General features: G+C 35.5%; 3 protein-coding genes across 4 annotated transcripts in view; 2 read left to right on the plus strand and 1 right to left on the minus strand.

Moving 5' to 3' along the window:
• The window catches only part of LOAG_16915 (CBR-PCT-1 protein), a gene marked incomplete at its 5' end in the record, with an annotated part of 7,689 nt that extends 2,810 nt beyond the window's left edge, over positions 1-4,879 (minus strand). The window contains 6 exons of the mRNA XM_020449569.1: positions 150-320; positions 448-657; positions 783-902; positions 1,062-1,187; positions 1,878-2,023; positions 4,630-4,879. Of these exons, the coding sequence (XP_020306883.1) occupies positions 150-320; positions 448-657; positions 783-902; positions 1,062-1,187; positions 1,878-2,023; positions 4,630-4,879 (1,023 nt within the window). The remainder of the gene's footprint in view (positions 1-149; positions 321-447; positions 658-782; positions 903-1,061; positions 1,188-1,877; positions 2,024-4,629) is intronic.
• A 7,800-nt stretch (positions 4,880-12,679) lies between these two features.
• LOAG_02086 lies at positions 12,680-14,875 on the plus strand. Of its 2 annotated transcripts, none has more exons than XM_003137624.2 (6): positions 12,680-12,885; positions 13,265-13,450; positions 13,567-13,917; positions 14,056-14,235; positions 14,383-14,602; positions 14,764-14,875. In XM_003137624.2, the coding sequence occupies exons 1-6, from the start codon at positions 12,696-12,698 to the stop codon at positions 14,867-14,869; spliced, it is 1,233 nt and encodes a 410-aa protein (XP_003137672.1). In that variant the 5' UTR covers positions 12,680-12,695; the 3' UTR covers positions 14,870-14,875. The 2 variants fall into 2 exon arrangements, with proteins under 2 accessions (XP_003137672.1, XP_020306884.1); XM_020445927.1 differs by lacking the exon at positions 12,680-12,885 and adding an exon at positions 13,047-13,177.
• Positions 14,876-14,937: 62 nt separating this feature from the next.
• On the plus strand, positions 14,938-16,710 carry LOAG_02087 (hypothetical protein; the record flags this gene model as incomplete). The annotated part of the gene is made up of 4 exons (XM_003137625.1): positions 14,938-14,974; positions 15,049-15,305; positions 15,441-15,574; positions 16,536-16,710. The coding sequence occupies 4 exons, from the start codon at positions 14,938-14,940 to the stop codon at positions 16,708-16,710; spliced, it is 603 nt and encodes a 200-aa protein (XP_003137673.1).
• Positions 16,711-16,929: the final 219 nt, after the last annotated feature.

The raw sequence follows: 16,929 nt of genomic DNA on the forward strand, positions 1-16,929 counted from the left end.
AAAAAAAAAAAAGAAAACAGACGTTGAATTGAAGTATAAGTCAAAATAGCCTCAAAGATAGCATATATCAAAAGGGGTGAGTTGAAGGCTGAATCTTAATGCAATGGTACACATTTTTCTGCATATCCTCAGCACTTAGAAAAACGTACCTCATTTGAATATGTTTTCGTAGGTATAGACTTCGCTCGGGCTAAACCAAAGTCAGCAAGTTTTAGTTCACCTTTTTCATTTATAAGTAAATTTTGCGGTTTTAAATCACGATGTAAAACTCGTCGCTGATGACAATAATTTAGTCCTCTCAACAGTTGCACCAGAAACAGCTGGAAATTGAAATAACCAAGAAATATCATACTGTAAAACATTAAATAACTCTGTTTACATCGAATCATTCAATTAACAAATTTTCTTGACATAAATAAAAATTCTAGCAGCAAAACAGTAATATACCCGAACATTCCGTATCGATATAGCATCCTGGCAGTCATCAAGATATTGTTTTAAATCACGATCAACGTATTCGAAGACAAGAGTAAGTATTCTTTCCGTGTGAATTATGTCATGTAGTGTGACGATATTCGCATGGCGCAAATCCCTCAATATAGAAACTTCCCTAATCGCTGTACAAGGTGCTCCTTCTTCCAACTCTAAGCGTATTTCCTGCAAAGATGGTTCCTATGATTCTTTCTGTTGACAAATGGAAGGAAATTTAAAGACTTTAGTTTCTATCTTGCTTGAAAAGTGGAAAGCAAACTAATTAAAGTCAACTAATTGGTAAGCGGTACCTTGAGAGCGACAAATTTTTCTGTCAATCGCGATCGTCCTTTATAAACTGTGGCATATGTCCCTTCTCCCAGCTTTTCTAGTTTTTCATATGTTTCAAGTTTGCCAAAACCAATTTCGCTCTAAATCAAGATGAAAAGCATGAACTTAAAGTGGAAAAATACATAAAATTACGTCAAGAAAAAAAAACGAAAATTCCGATCGTTTCTGTTGTTTCTCATGTCAAAAAACAATAGAAATTCGATTGTTTTTCTTTAAAATAAAAGTTTTAAAAAAGGTACCAGAGATGCACGACGATTTTTTCTCGTTAAAGGTTGATCCAACGTTGGTGTGCGGTTCAGTTTTTCGATTACACTTAACGGAAGCCTTAGGTCAGCAGGAAGTGACAAACGTTTTTGAATATCCTGCTGTAATAAAATTTTCTGTGAATCCAGAAGGCTGCCAAGGTCATCTCTGATAACTAACTTCAGTAAATATAGAAAATTACTAAGAACGTTAATACAATAAGGATACCTGCACCATATGAACACATTTCCTTTCATTTCTGGAGCTATTCAGTATGACAAAAAAAAAAGGATTACTATCCTCAGTCAAGATTGTTATAGACGAGTGGCAATGGCAAAGACTGTTATAGACGAGTGGCAATACCATAGTCCCACAAGTGTAGAAAGTGAGCTCCTTTATAAAGCGATGAATTATCCGCCGTATGATTGCGAAACTGAATCCATTTAACAAAGATGAAAGCTTGAGAAAGGAAGGACAACCCATCCTACCCCTCCCAGCCCCTCACCCATTGTTTTTTGCCAATTGCAAACAAAAGGGCGTATGGGACTAATTTTGTCTTTACATTTGCGTCGAGAAGTAACTACTGGATATTTATCCATCAATTTCACCATTTTTTAACTCTCATTTTGTCCGCTCGTATTTGATTCACCACCACTTATCGCTTTTCTTTTATGTTTTATATTCACCTGTTTATCCAACATTTGTTTTAGTTTCGTTTATGTTGTGTCGTATAAATATTAACGAACCAACAATTACCTTCTAGTAGTTACAAATAGTGATACAGCAGTAATTTTATCCTGAAATCTAAATACCTCGTTCCAACGACGCGTTGGTTTATGTCGCATTTTGACGTTGATAACATGACGATCAGATTGACTTGCACATTGATCGCTGCTACAAGGCGAAACCTCAATGCTTTCACCATCAGAACCGAGCGTCTTCGTTTCATCAACAACAGCTGGAAAAATCCGCAATTTAGAGGTACAAGAGTGCGCCTAATGAATTTTTAACATAACCAAATTCATAATTCCTCATAGCTTAAAATTTTAACATACGCTGCGCACGTACGGCAACGTCTGACAACTTTAAATCACCAATCAATATATGAAAGTTAACATTTCACCTGATTTATAATTGCTGTAAGATTATTTTTAGCTGTCTCCATAACAAACCTTTCCATTTCTGACTCAGTACATCTTCGATACGTCCGGCGTTCATACCTATACCCTTATGGAACACTTGCTGACAAATGTTATATTACTTAAAGCAACATAAGCAAATGATTCCGTGATTCCGGTTAAATATATATTAAATTTTCGTCCAGGAGTGATATTCTCATACGAAGATATAATGAGCAGGTGAACATGCAAAACACTTACATAGAGAAATAGAAGGCCTTAAAATAATTCGCCGTCCTAAAACGGAACGTCGCTTACGTAACAGAAAGAATTGAATCCATGATGCAAAAGTATTTGGAGTTGGTGTTTGAGATGGTAGTGGTGGAAGTACGTCAGCCTCATCACAAAAGTTGTGGAATGTAGCAGATTTGGACAATTCAGACGCCATTACAAATAAATCAAAAAGTTGAGAGTGGATGCAAATGAGACTGGCGACAGGATCAAGTGATATATACATACATAAGATACACAACGCGAAGAGGAGGAGTGTGACAAAGAGAAGCTAATCAAGCGTTCTCTGTCTTCCTCAGATATCTCGAGTCGACTTTACAATATTTCCTAGCACGACATGTGGACAACAGTGTGAGCGACATCGATCTGCCACATTCCGGAGTTTACGACTCTCTCTAACCCGATCAATTCGTCCAAGCTGGCTCCAGCAAAGGTCTCTTTTTTTCAGATTCAACTGCCTAAATAAACTTTCACTATCATTGCTGAACAAACTGTTACTCTTATTCGTCCAAAATCCTTCAGAAATTTACTTGCGTGTCATGTAGGATAAAATGAAAGGTCTTAAAGGATAAAATACCAATAGTAGCGAATGGGTGGGAATTTTATGAGTCCCTCATTTTCGAAACTCGATGCTCACCACGACAGAGGTCACTATTCTTCACATTTCTGCATGCTCCTTCCCTTCCCCACTTTTCCACTCGGTACTTCTATTCTGCTGAAATGTTTCTGGCGCGAATATTGTACCAGTTCTCATACATGCTGCTATAAACCAATATATTCGGCTTATAGAGATTTCGCTTTTCATGAACAAAGGTCACCACTACTATCGGTTGCCATCATGGGTAGAAAAATTAAGAGGAAAAAAACGTCACCGTATATTAAATTGTGAAGTAAGGTTTGAAACTGCGGTAACGCAATTTTTCATGAACTGCTATTTATACGTCGCATAAATATTAAGTCTCGAAAAAATGACTTTCCTTGTATTGTTGTATGTCAGTCGTCGCAAACTATATTAACTATGATATGTTTATGAACTACCTGAACAATCGCTTAAAATTAATAGTGGTCAAGAAAAATCGATGCAATGTTGGATTTCATTATCAAGAACAATTTTCACTAACATTCAAAAACTTTCAGGAACATTCCTCCAACAACTATTTAATGACCTCATTACTTTGTAGAAATAGATTCATTAAAAAAGGTAGAAGACGAATCCTGCATAACGCATTTTTGAGAATAACAACGGAGTTTTGATAAAATACGGATTTCGTATTACCAGCAAAAAACTTCCTGTAGTAGTCCAATAAATCTTATGTTGCCTGTTCCCAAACTGCTTATTTCAGAAATATCGACACAAGATCTCTGTGATTATAATTAAGAGACAAATCTTGGATAGCACAAACTTCGTTGTTTAAATCAATTTTTCAAATTCTTTCCTATCGAGTCAGGCCAAAACGTACCGTACTGTTCATTATCTGTTTTTAAATTACATTTGTCGTTTGCAGCACCAAATTGGACTGCAGTTTTCCGAAACTGGTCCTCATACGAAAGGTTATCCAACAGAAGTGAAATTGTATTTTCAAGAAGGGAAAACTTTTGATTGGGTAAAGTTAAGTGGAAGGAAGAAGGAAGAAGTGTTACACATTTACACGCATAGAACTGACCCCTACAAAGACAGCTTGACACTAATGTCAACGAAACTGCAGAAACGCACAATATTCCTGTATGAATAATTTGAAAGTTTTCATTAAAAATGTCCTACAATGCCTCTTTTTATTATGGTTAGATATGTAACCACTAGTAATAGACTAAACATAGGTAGTTCAACCACTAGCACTGCAAAATTGTGGCAAGGCGCCGATTTCCATCAAATATTTAATCATAATAATAATAATAAAAGAATAGATCTTTGATCCAGGACCATACCATAAGAGAATTTCTGTAATAACAGTACTAAAGTACCGATCTACAAAATGTGCTCTCCAAGTAATAAATTTTCGACTGCAGCATGATTATTTTTCAAAAGCTGAATTTATGAACATAAATAACCAATGAAGTATGTGCACCTGAAAGTTCGCATAGGAAAATTCTAAAAACTAAACGAAATTCCATTTTTAAAGGCATGGAAATCATACTGTCTTTGACTCATACTTACAAGGTTTTCTGGGGAAAAGAGAATACTGATGTTGGGTTGGCGAATATGCTTTCCGATTCTTGGGATAATCTGGGCGAAAATGTCGTGACACTGGCACAGGTAAACGATTGTGTTTCATATAAAAAACAGGAAATGGAACTTTGGGTGACGGGATATCGCATTCTTCAATAATTACTCCGTCTGCGGCTAAACGTTCTGCCAGCTCACTCATCGAGTCCGATAAGCGCCAGTTTCTGGAACTTATGAACATGCATCAAATCAGCAACGACACCATTAAGACTTCTCTGCAATATATGGGAATTCTCATTTTCAAAGAAACCCCTAATTCCGGATTTCCTCCTTTCAAAGAATCGAAATGACATTCCCGTCCCATAACTTTAGTTTCAAAAACTTACCAAAGATAAGGATGTGGACAACAGAAGCAAATAAAATCATTGTTATGAGACTACCAATCCTAACTTTATGAATTTCAGAAAGACTACTTCCGAAGTTCGAAAAGAACCAATGTGTAACGTTTACCTGACTGGCAAAGTTGAAGACATATCGCTTCCACGGAATGCAGCGCTGATGCGTCTTTTTAACTTCTTCATGTGAGCTACCAATATTAATAACGATAACGATAACAACACACCGAACTGCCCACACCGAAATACCCTAAATCATTCTTCCACTTGTAGTACAACACGTTCACACGATGACACCACCAATACTGAATCTGGCATTTTTATTTAACGCGGCCACTGAACGACAAATCATAATATATGGGTGAAGTTTGGCGATTATAGGTGGATGAGACTGGATTAACGGTTCATTATCTGACGTGGATGATTTGATCAAATATAATGATGTGTGGTCACATCACTGAGCAATTGAACTTGTTTTCTTGCGATCGCTCGAGAAGCCTATCAGATATAATCATGCATTTAATAGTGCAGCTGCAATTATACACTATGCATTTTTTCCAAATATTTGATATTTTTTCAAAAATGCTTATTTAGCTGAACAAATCATCTACTTTAATAAGAAATGAAGTGGAACTGCCACCCACTATGTCATTAAAAGCTATAGTATCAATGAGAAGTAAGAATACCGAAGTTACGATGGGAAGTTTGCAAGATTAAACTTTGCCAATTTAACCTTGCTTATTTTTTGAAGCAAAAAGAATATCAGATTTGCTCACTAAAACACAGTTTTGTGATGAAGGAGAAAAAGAAGAGCGCAAGGGACAAAGTCACTTTGTTGCAACTTGAGATTTCTATAATAGAAAAAGGTTGTTTCCTCAACTGGTTGCTATTATTTAGTATTTTCTGCTACATGGTAACATTTTCTTCATTTTCAAGAAATGAGACGGTAAGTACAGCTGACAAATAAAATATATAATGCTTACCATAATATGTTTTAGCAAATAAATCAATGACATAAATTAGTTGTACTGATTACTGGAAGAAATATTATGAATTTTTAATATAACTTTAAGCCGTATTACATGTGTTGCTGACCTGTGCAAAACTTTTGCAGAAAAATCCTATTGTAATGTTGGTAGCCTTACTGTTGTTGGTAGCTTTGATAGCGAACCGTATCATACTAATAATACCTTCACATGAACCGCAAACCACCTGAACTGAACAAAATACGTTTTGTTTGCTAGACAGTCTTCCCTTTCATAAAAGTAATAAATCACTGAGATACTACTATTTTCTGAGGACGGAAGGGTTACCATACAAAGTTTTGAATTCCTAGATTAATGAGATAATGAGAGAAAAAGTGATAGAGAGGCAGCTAGATATGTAAATAGCAATGAGAGGAGCGGGAAAATCGAACACAACCAGCAACATCATTTCTTTGAAAAGCTACAAATCATGGGCTCATTACTTCCCCGATTACGCTTGAGAAATTACTTATCCTTAAAATTTCTAGTATCTAGCTTTCTTCGGCCAATTTTCAATTAAATCAGGACAAGTACAGAGAGAGGAGCTGAACGTGCATTTGTAACGGGGGTGAGTTGAGAAAAAAACACATATAATATTTCTCAAGAAAGATAAATTGGATAATATATTGTTTTCTGAGTGTTTTCATAATCTTGATCAGTTGTCTGAAAAGTTTAAGGCACTCGATTTCTAAAATAAGACAAAAAAGTTTTGCCTGTCAGTTAATATGACACTCATGTTATTGTTTTATATTTAATATAAACATTAGCTGATACCATAGCTAAACAAATTTATGTCATCGGATTGGATAGATCCACATACGTTTAAGGCTTGAGTTTACCTTTTATTGACGAGTTGAAGAAGGAATTGTAGCAGAAAAATAATCATCAGAGCTGTGACAAATATTAGGACTAAAAAATGGACAGCAAAAGATAAGTGGTAGGCATACCTACTGTTTAATACTGTAAAATGCAATTAGGATGATATGAATAGTGAGCTAAAAGCACCACTCGAAATTTCAATTCTCAATTCTCTTTCAAGTAGGTAGACTTTAACAGTACTGAAGAATTGTCGAGAGTTCTCTCAATTCTACCGCCTCTTTTATTGGTTGAATTTCGGGATAATGGGACTATTTGCTTGTAATGAAGAGGCAAAAGTTACGCATAGAAGTTATTATTGCGTAAATTCCTAAATCGCAGAAAACCTTCACTTTCAACCAAAAATCAATAGAGGTTAAGCATCGAAAATCCTATACAAATAATCATATGGCTGATCGCAATGGAGACGATTGCCCGGTATATGTTATGATCATTGGAACGAGGACGGGGAATAATGATTATAATGGAGAAGATAAAAGAAAGCCAGAAAATGAATCATAAAATGATAAAGGCAACTGTGCTTCGATCGCAAATCAGGTTGTTGCAATCGGTTAACTGCACAAGGGTGCTTGATATCGGAGTGAAACGAAGACGGAATGCCCTAATTGATGCGACTTGTTGTTGGTGGATTCAATTCGATTCGACTCGATTCAATTCTTCTTCGCCTAACAGCTCTTATGATTTAGGCAGTCTCTTTCACAAAAACGGGCAGAGAAGGGCGTAGTGATAACCAACGGCTGGGTCAACGAAGTGGATGAACCGTCAGCGGTCGGTTCCCGGTCAAATCATTTTGATTGTCACCGCCACCATTACTGCCGATTTCAGAGATTAATTTCACCATTCAACCCTCCACAAACATCAATGACCAGAATATTCCCCGAAGAAAAAACTATCATCGTAATTAGTTAGCGATACATATTGAAACAGAGATTTATACACTTGTGCAAACTTTTCGAAATTCAGTGCCACGAATCAGCCAGTGGTAAGCCAATTTTGAATCACATGTAGATTAAATTCAGAAGGGACAAAATGAGCTTGGTGCGCTTAGTTGTACACTCATTTTTCTCTTTAATGTGAGTTTTGTTTGGGTTAAAAATATAGTTGGCAGGTAACCTGCGTTAAAAAAACATATTAAGGATAAATTTCGGGACCAACGATTTAATTTTGATGGTTTCTAATGGGAAAGAACGGCATCTAAAATGGTTCAAGGAAGCCTTAAGATTTGTGTTTGCCTTAAACGTCAAAGGTATGAATATGAGGAAATCAAAGCGGTAGAGATGTATAACGCAGTTTATCCAGTTTTATTTCTCCTCATTTCTTTTCACGATTAAAAAAAATAAAGCAAAATGGAAGAAAAAGAATAAAGCGGTAAATTTTCGACAAATACATCAAATGCAAGCATCCGCAAAATGTTTTATAAAAAGAAAATTAATTAACATTGATGCTTGCTTGAATTGCGATCTTTGCTATTGGCCTCTCCAAGCAGTACCGAGAAACCTGCTTTCATAGATTAATTATTTCCATAATTGCTTATTTATAACCAGATTTTCAGTTATCCTTTAAAACATTAGTCCAGATAATTCGAAAAAGGAAATTATATCATTCTTCACTGAGTACAGATTTTGCAGAGAGTGTAAATAAATGATGACTTTGTCACTTTACTTTTTAAAGTCTATGAAGGACATGTACCGAATGTTAGCATGTGGAACTTAATCATGGAATAGTGTTTTAAATAATGCATAAGAAATATGATGAAGTTTTGACAGAAAATTCCAGTAAAAATCGTAACTAAATACCTGAAATTATGATTGCTCAAAATACCAGGTCGAGTATTTCCGAAGAGAGGTTTACAAGTTTAAGTTCAAAATCTGCATATCTAAAATAACACAAAAAATCGTTCTAAGACATCTGAATGAAGACAATAGTCAAATAATTTAGCGAAAGACAGAACTGTAAATATAATAGATAGGTAGATAAAAGACAGAAAAACGATGAGGTCAAACGAAAAATAAAAAAGGTTTCTCATTAGACTCATCAGCTTTGGGGGATATAATTATGAAGGCTCTGATGAAAATATACTTTTACATTAAGCAGTAAATATCCAAAAACAAATCAATCTTATTGTAATATATATCAACATAACTTGCTACATTAAACGATGTGATAAAAAAAGAATCATTCAAACTTCGAAATAGCTAAAAGTGATTGATCCATATAAATTTATGAATAAACACAAATTTATATTAATCTATTAAAAACAGCATACACTGTCATGGGAAAGCAGTGCTTCAAGAATCTGCTAAAAGAATGTGCAAAGGACGGATATTTAATGAAAAGATGTATCCAATATATAAATATCATAACGGATATTACCTTGAAATACAATTAAGTTGAAGCAGAAACAGAGGTTTCAATAAACAAAAATCTTTCGTTGCTAGACCTTGTAAATTTACCGTAAATATATTTTGTTTGTTTGTTTGATTGAGCTGTTATTCCAAATGTTGTTGCTTCAAATTTTGTTATTATTGTGGTTTCAAATTTTGTTGTTGTTGCTGTATAACAAATAGGCTTTGAAATCACTTATATTGTTGGTGGCGCATAATTTTGTTGCACATCTGAGCTGTTCTTGCGCTTACTTTGATGATTCTCTCATTAGAAACTTACCATATCAATATCTGAACCAACCGTCCTAGAAACTAGTGAGATGATCCTATCAAGTTCATAGAATCACACGTTTAAAAGATCACATTCAGGTATGGACCACCCTGTTAGTGGCATATTTTTGAAATCGATGGAATGGTTTTGTCAAGTGCAAAAGAAAAAATCGAAATCTAACTGAAATCGATCTGTCCAAGTAAACAAAACCGACACCATAGTTTCTCCCCATAGTTTATTAAAATGGAAGGGCTATGTCCATTCGTACCGACTAGTTAGCTTGTTGAGAAAATGACGAAAATTTATTACTTAAGATCAAGAAGGATTTAGCACTCTTCATGGATTAGACTTCCATCGCAGTCGATTAACCGAGCTGAAATTAATTAGATAACCGGCGGGATGGATGCAAAGTATTAAAAATGAAAGTTTCGTTAAACTGTGATATGTTCGAATTTTCGTAATAGCGACAAATGATAATGGCTTTGAATTTTCTTTCTTCATTATTTCCACTGATGAAAGTTTATCAGCACATTCTTATCACTTTGTGAACTGTCGTTAACAGAGGTCAGTAATGAACAATGGTAACGGGTAAAAGTTCTTTAACGTCTTTTGTCGTATATGCGTAATCCTAAGGTTAACACTACGGATCAATGCAACACTGTGAACAAAACTGCAAACTCCGTCTACAGTGTTATATTAAAATTAAATTGAAAATTAAACCCTCACTTCTAATCTCCAGAAAAGTGCTATATGGTTCTTTTTTAATCGAAAATAATCGGCAAAGACGGGTTCAACTGCGTGATCGGATTCAGCTGACTTTTAAACTATGACATCATAAACTCAGCCTGTGAAAATATGTCAGTAGAGAAATAGATACAAGCATTTAGTCACATGGTTGGTAAGAGTACAATTTCAGTATTTTAGTAATTTGCAAAAATATTTAGGTTTGATAAATGAAAATGCAAATAGAACAAATGTAGAGCAGTAGGCATTAATAATCGTGAAAATTGTTGAGGCATTTCACTATCGGTGAGGCAGTTCTTCGATTCATTCAATCATTTCATTTCTATTTATTTCCATAACCTGCTTAGAGTAAATATAAGCTGATGAAAGAGAGAAAAGAAAATGATATAACATGCATTGTATAAATGGTAGCATATACAGGGCTTCTTGTTTACAAGAGAAAGTTGAACAGAAATGGAAAAAACGGTTAAGCAAATAGACATATTTAATAGATTCGTTAAATATGTTATTGCACTGTGTCGTTTAAAAACGACCTAATTTCACCATTGTGCAACAAAACGGAAAATATTCTAAATCTTCCATAATAAAACCCCGGTTATCGAAGTTTGGAAATATCTAGAGAAGTGTTGCCGCTGATATCGCGAGTAGAAACAAAAGACAATAATCTCCCTTTTTTTTTGAAAGCCAGACATCTTTGTTTTATATGCTCATATCGTCTTACATTTGCTCTAACAAAGAACCCAACACCAATGGGTGCTCCATAAGAATGCTAATTCTTGTAATCATAAAACGGTACAAGGGCCCTCCCAGTTGAAGAAGCGGAGGGTCCTGAGCACCAATCCATTTTTTCAAATGTGTTTCATTGAGGTCGGTTGGATATAAGGTATCGGGTGTGATTTAGTCTTTTTTGTTCTTAGTGTTTTCGTTATTAATTTGTTATATCAATGTCATATTTGCAAGTTCGTTGTTGTATTAATAAATTTATCGTAATAAAAGGTTTATTTACCCAAATTTGAGGTGCTATCAACTAAAGAGGCAGAAAGAACTGTTTTTGTCACGACTGAAGAAAATCGGCGACAAGTGTGGCACAACGATAGAGATATGTAAAACAAGCAAGGTTGATGAATTTCATGTTCAAAACATCTCGGAAGATTATTTACATAAATATTCAGGGCAAAAATCAACTATATCGAGTGGCATGATATGCAGATAGAGTCGTAAAGAACCGGAAGAAGGCGTGAGATTGATCTTGTAGTTTCAAAAAGAACCATCAGGTAAATTACAATATGTGGATTGTGAGTAACAAGAGATGATTTCTAACAACGTCGCTTCTGATATGAACAAAGCTTGAAGACCAACTTTCCAAGTTACTTTTATTCTCTCCGTTTTCTCTTCTCTGTTCCCAGTCTCATCAAGTTTTTGCGCTTAATTTAAAGGAAACTTTTGACAGACCCTAAAAGCCAGGGTCGTTTTTTCAAATACAAAAGGTTAGGCACTACGAAGTCATTAATCTGAAGGTCAGAAATCCTTCTCTGCAAAAGTAGCGAATTGTACGTTGCTACTGAAATGGTAGTAGTAAGCTTCACTACTTTAATAGACTTTTCACATTTTATCTTTTCTTTGTTGTACTTCGCCAACTTTGTTTTCCTGTTTTTTTCCTAATTTTCATTCCTTCCCCTGTTGTTCACCTGACACAATCAAACTATTTACCATTGGGACAAGGCTTAGAGGGCTTAGAGGTCAAACCGAACTGTTTTTGTATCTGAGTTACTAAAAAGCAAGACTACAAGTGGAAAGAACTATATCCCAAAACTAGCTGTTTCTATTGCTTCCTTTCCCAAATTTCAGACAAAAGTTTCATTTCATAGAGGTCCCTTAGGACCTTCTATTTATCATTAACAAATAAATTAACGTTGCCCGTCATCTGCTTTACTTTATGTAATTGAAACAATTAAGTTGCATCTCTCCCAAAATGCTGTTAATGCGAATTAGTATTGCTTGAAGTGTGCGAAGCTGCCCTCAATGACCAGGCTTTATTCAGCGCTGCCAACTATGGCACCTCAAAATGGTTACAGCCATTCTTTTTCGGGAGACAAATAAAAATAATAATAAGGAATAAACACAATAAAAGCTCTATGTCCTGGTAGGATTCGCGTACATTACTGATTCAGCGTCATTCAACCATTAATAACGGAAGCTATGGGACCGCACGTTTCACAGAGTTATTCTTTGATTTTCTATACTAAGCAACGTTTTGAGCGGGAGGAGTACGCGGTGGGAGGGTGTGGATTAGGGTTTATGAGTTAAAGAACTTCGAAGTTTTTGTTTTAAGAATATAAGTGCTTGATTTGCAGACCAAAAAATGGGACGAAGGCCAGGTAGTACGACGAAATCTGGCCGATTTATGAATCCAGCTGATCAAGAACGCAAGAGTATGCGGCAAAAAGAGCTTAAAAGAAATCGAAAACAGAGGACTATGGTTCGACATGCAATACTAAAAAGCAAAGATGTCGATGAAATCCTGGAAAACTTGTCGCGTCTGGATGATCAAGGTAACTAGAGAAATTGTTTACTCATTTTTATAAAATGATATTCACTCACTGGTTGTCTCATTTCTACTAGCACATACTTCAGCGAATAGATTAAGCGAAATAACTTATTAGCTAGCTTTTTCAGGAAGCTCTTACACCATGACCGAGGTATAAAGGCCCACTTGTGGCAAAACGGTGCATTAGTTGTTCGGACAATGCCGGTCGCCTAATCAGTGGACCTTATTGTCATACCAAAACGTGCTGTTAAAAGGAACTAAATTGTACAGCTTAGAAATTGAAGAAGAATTGACTCGTACGGTTTATTATCAACCAGAAAAAAAAATGCTGTAGACTGAACAGTCAGAGTACTTTCTCAAACAGCGTAGTATCAGCATTTCAGAATTCGACATACACGTGGAGCATCATAGCAAGTATGTTTTCAATGAAAAGCGTATAAAATTTAAACAGACTTATAACGAAGTAATGAACTTGTACAAGCAGGAGAAGCGAGAAGATAAAGTGAAGGAGCTAGAACAAAAAATGTTGCAGTACGAAACGGAGAGAGCTCGAAAAATACAGCAGTATAGTGAGTTTTTAGACTTGGTCTTCTTTTCTTTAAAAGTATTTTAAATTCTGATGAAACTTGGCATAAAATTCCATTCACGTTTCAGTTTGTACCAATTTTATTGAGAATGATTTTAGATGCATTACGATTTTCGCTGGAAGCCAATCCTGTAGAAATTCCATTACCAGATGGCAGTTCAATACCTAATGCCGCAATGACACCTGTAATACCTGTCATACCGGTTCAGTTTTTAATGCCTCAAGCACGAGCTGGTATTCTAAAAAACTCACACATCACCCGAGATATCAATGACCGAACAGAACCACCAGGACCTCCTTGCGGCTTACCTCCACTAATTGGTTATGAAGATGATGATGATGATGATGAGATGCCTTCCAAAAGACGTGTACGCTTTGAGGAAGACGTATCAAGCAATTTTATAAGGGACAACGTCGAAACAGCTGATGATGATTTCGGGCCAGTTGAAAGTAAAGTTAACACCTGGTTTTTCCTTTCCATTTTATAGAATGAAAGGAATTTCTCCTGGTCTTGAAACACTATTCATTTTGGTAAATCTTCGTATACAGCCGAGCATCTCGTGCTTTTTTTATTTGTCATTATTGCAGTTCCCATGGAAGTACTGGAACATGGCCAACTAACCGATGTCGATGGTGCGAGATCTGTACCGATGTTGGCACCTGTCATTCCACAACAACCATTGTTACGTGCACCCCCATTACCTCCCAATATGTTGCCACCTCCTCCTCGTCTTCCCCTCCGTGTTCCTCCTCCTCCACCTCACTTTCGTAAGTCTTGTTTAATATTTGTTTTTTAGAAAAAAAGAACTAAAGGTTTTATGAAAGCTATTGTTTAGAAGCTAATTATATATTTGTCTATAGCAATATAATGTGATTGAAAATTCCGTTGATACAGTATTTTTTTCATTATGATAGGGATGCCGATTCCGTTTATACGTCCACCAGGAACCAGTTCTGTAATATCAGCAGAGCCAGTAGTTCGACGAATAGGGGGAGCTCCAATGAAAGATAGCGGAGAAGCCACAATCTCAGCAGAACCAAAACTGAGGGATTTGACAAAAGAAGTTACAAAATTTGTACCAACAGCACTTCGAGTTAACCGAAGCAAGCATCAACCAAAAAAGACCATTAACAAGTATGTTTTCACAACGATTCATTTCTGAACTTTTTTTATTAGTTCATAGTTTTGAACGTAAATTTTTTGTTTCGTGAACCATTTTGGGATACGTTATGAGTACTTGTAGTTTGGTTTAACTGCAACGTGTTTCTTGATTTCAAAATAAGATTTGACTTCAGATTTAATATGATGGGACTACAAATCGAATCAGCGCAAAGAAAAGAAGCAAAAGATACAGATGAGGCTTATGCTGATTTTATGAATGAAATTTCTTCTCTTTTATAATTAATATTTCTTCGGAATTGGTTTTGCGCTTTTTGGACTTTTATTTTGCTTCGTATTCATTAAGATATATGTCGTTCATTTCTGATATCAATAACACTGGATTGCGTAATTGAACAGGATGCAGAAAAACTTTGATAGTTGGAGATTAGACATATAATTTTATCTTTGACTGAAATTAGTGTGTCAACATGCGGCATGGAATGCTGTAGTTGTGCATGATCCAGTAAATGCATCGTCGAAGTGTGGGTTCCTTTATTCTGTTGCATTGCTTTCTGGTTTTATAGGCCATAAGCAAAGAGCACCCACTGATAGCAGAAAAATCAGAAAGCTTTTAATGACACAAAGGATAGAGAACCAGAATGAGCTGTTAGCTTGTGGTTTCATACACGTTTTCAATGGACAACAAATTAGCTACAAGAAGCAAAGGACGACAAATGTGAATGTCAACGGATGAGAAGTCGTCAACTTAAGCTGCTGCTGTTGTCGCTTGCATATATAGCAAATGTCATTTTGATGCGGTCAGAGTCATTTATTTTTTAAATTTTTTTTCCTTCACTGTTTCTGTTCGAAGCATCAGAGTTATGAACCCAGTTGTCGTAGATTGGAGATTGTTGGCATTGCATGGGACTGTAATCATAGCACTTCTAAGGCGGGCAATCGTCGAATTGTCTTGATCGGAATTTATGTTCATGACTCTTCAGAAAAGTATGTGAGCCATGGTGAAAATCAATGAATTAACAATGGTTTTATTCTAAGTGTCACTCAGTTCGAAAAATGACAGTTTTTTGAACTGATGCTAATAACTCCCTATTAGTTAAATTTATACTTTTGTTTCATATTTATAACAAAGCAATGTTTATATATCATTCCTATGTCATTTATAACTTGAACAATCAAAGAAAGTGGTCGTCTACGATAAAGTGAAGGCTGAAGGAGTTCCTACTGAATCCAAATACTTTTAAAATGCCAGATTGACTGTAATGGGAAACTGAAGCGGAAAAAACAGCAAATAGGTAGTATTTTGTTGCATGATACTAATTCTATCACTTAATATCACTTGCAGGTACGGTAATTAGAATATCAGCATCTTATTTTAAAGCAATGGATAGATAGTTGTGGTACTTAATTGTGAAAACGAACAACCCATCTTTTATATAAAGTCCATAGCATAGTTGTCTGCTAAAGCTGCTGAAATACTTAACCAAGTTAAAAACGTAGCACCAGTGAATAATTATTTTGCCCAATTGATGCTCTAAATTCTTTTACAGTTACTACAGTTGAAAGGCGCTATCACTTCTGTCGCCAATTTCATTGGCGGTTCTTAAGCATGTTGAATACATGAAAATGTTTTAACGAGCACTGCTTTATTGGAATGCTGGACAATGTTTGTCATCTTTTTTCTCCTGTCTTTTTCATATTATTCAAATAACTTTAGGAGAAGTGATATTTTTTCCTAGCTAACTTTCTACACATGTGTTTATTCATCTTGATTAGTTATTTAAAAAGCAAAAAAAGACAAAAACTGTTTGGAGAGGTAAATATTGTGCTTAGAGATTGAAATCAAACTTATGCAAATTCAAATTTAAATATTGAGTGTTGCTCGGTCGGTAGTAAAATTCGTGTACTGATGATTTTAGCAAATTAAATTCTTCTTTATATATTCAAGGACAAAAGCCGATAGTACCGTGCTTAGCGCTGCGGCAGATTTTAGGATTGTTCAGTCATTTACGCATGTTTTCCGAAGTTTTGAATTTTTTGCATGGAGTGGACGAAGCGTCTTTATGCTCTGGCTCTCGATCGTTGCGATCATTTCTCTTTCTGTAACAGACACTCATGTGTAATGTGTAATGAAAGAAGTCAGGTTTTTCCGGAACATCAAACCAGAAATTTTTGCTGTCGAAGATGCGATTAAGTAACTGATTGAAACAGATGGCAACAATCAATTATTATTGATATGAAAAGGAATTTTGAGATAAAGATTGGAGTTTGCGCACTGATAATGCTCGTTTCAGTACATCGATATGTGTACTCTAGTGATTTATCCTGAAATGTACAATATC

The sequence above is a fragment of the Loa loa genome (assembly GCF_000183805.2).
Source record: "Loa loa unplaced genomic scaffold supercont3.28, whole genome shotgun sequence".
Classification (NCBI taxonomy): domain Eukaryota; kingdom Metazoa; phylum Nematoda; class Chromadorea; order Rhabditida; family Onchocercidae; genus Loa; species Loa loa.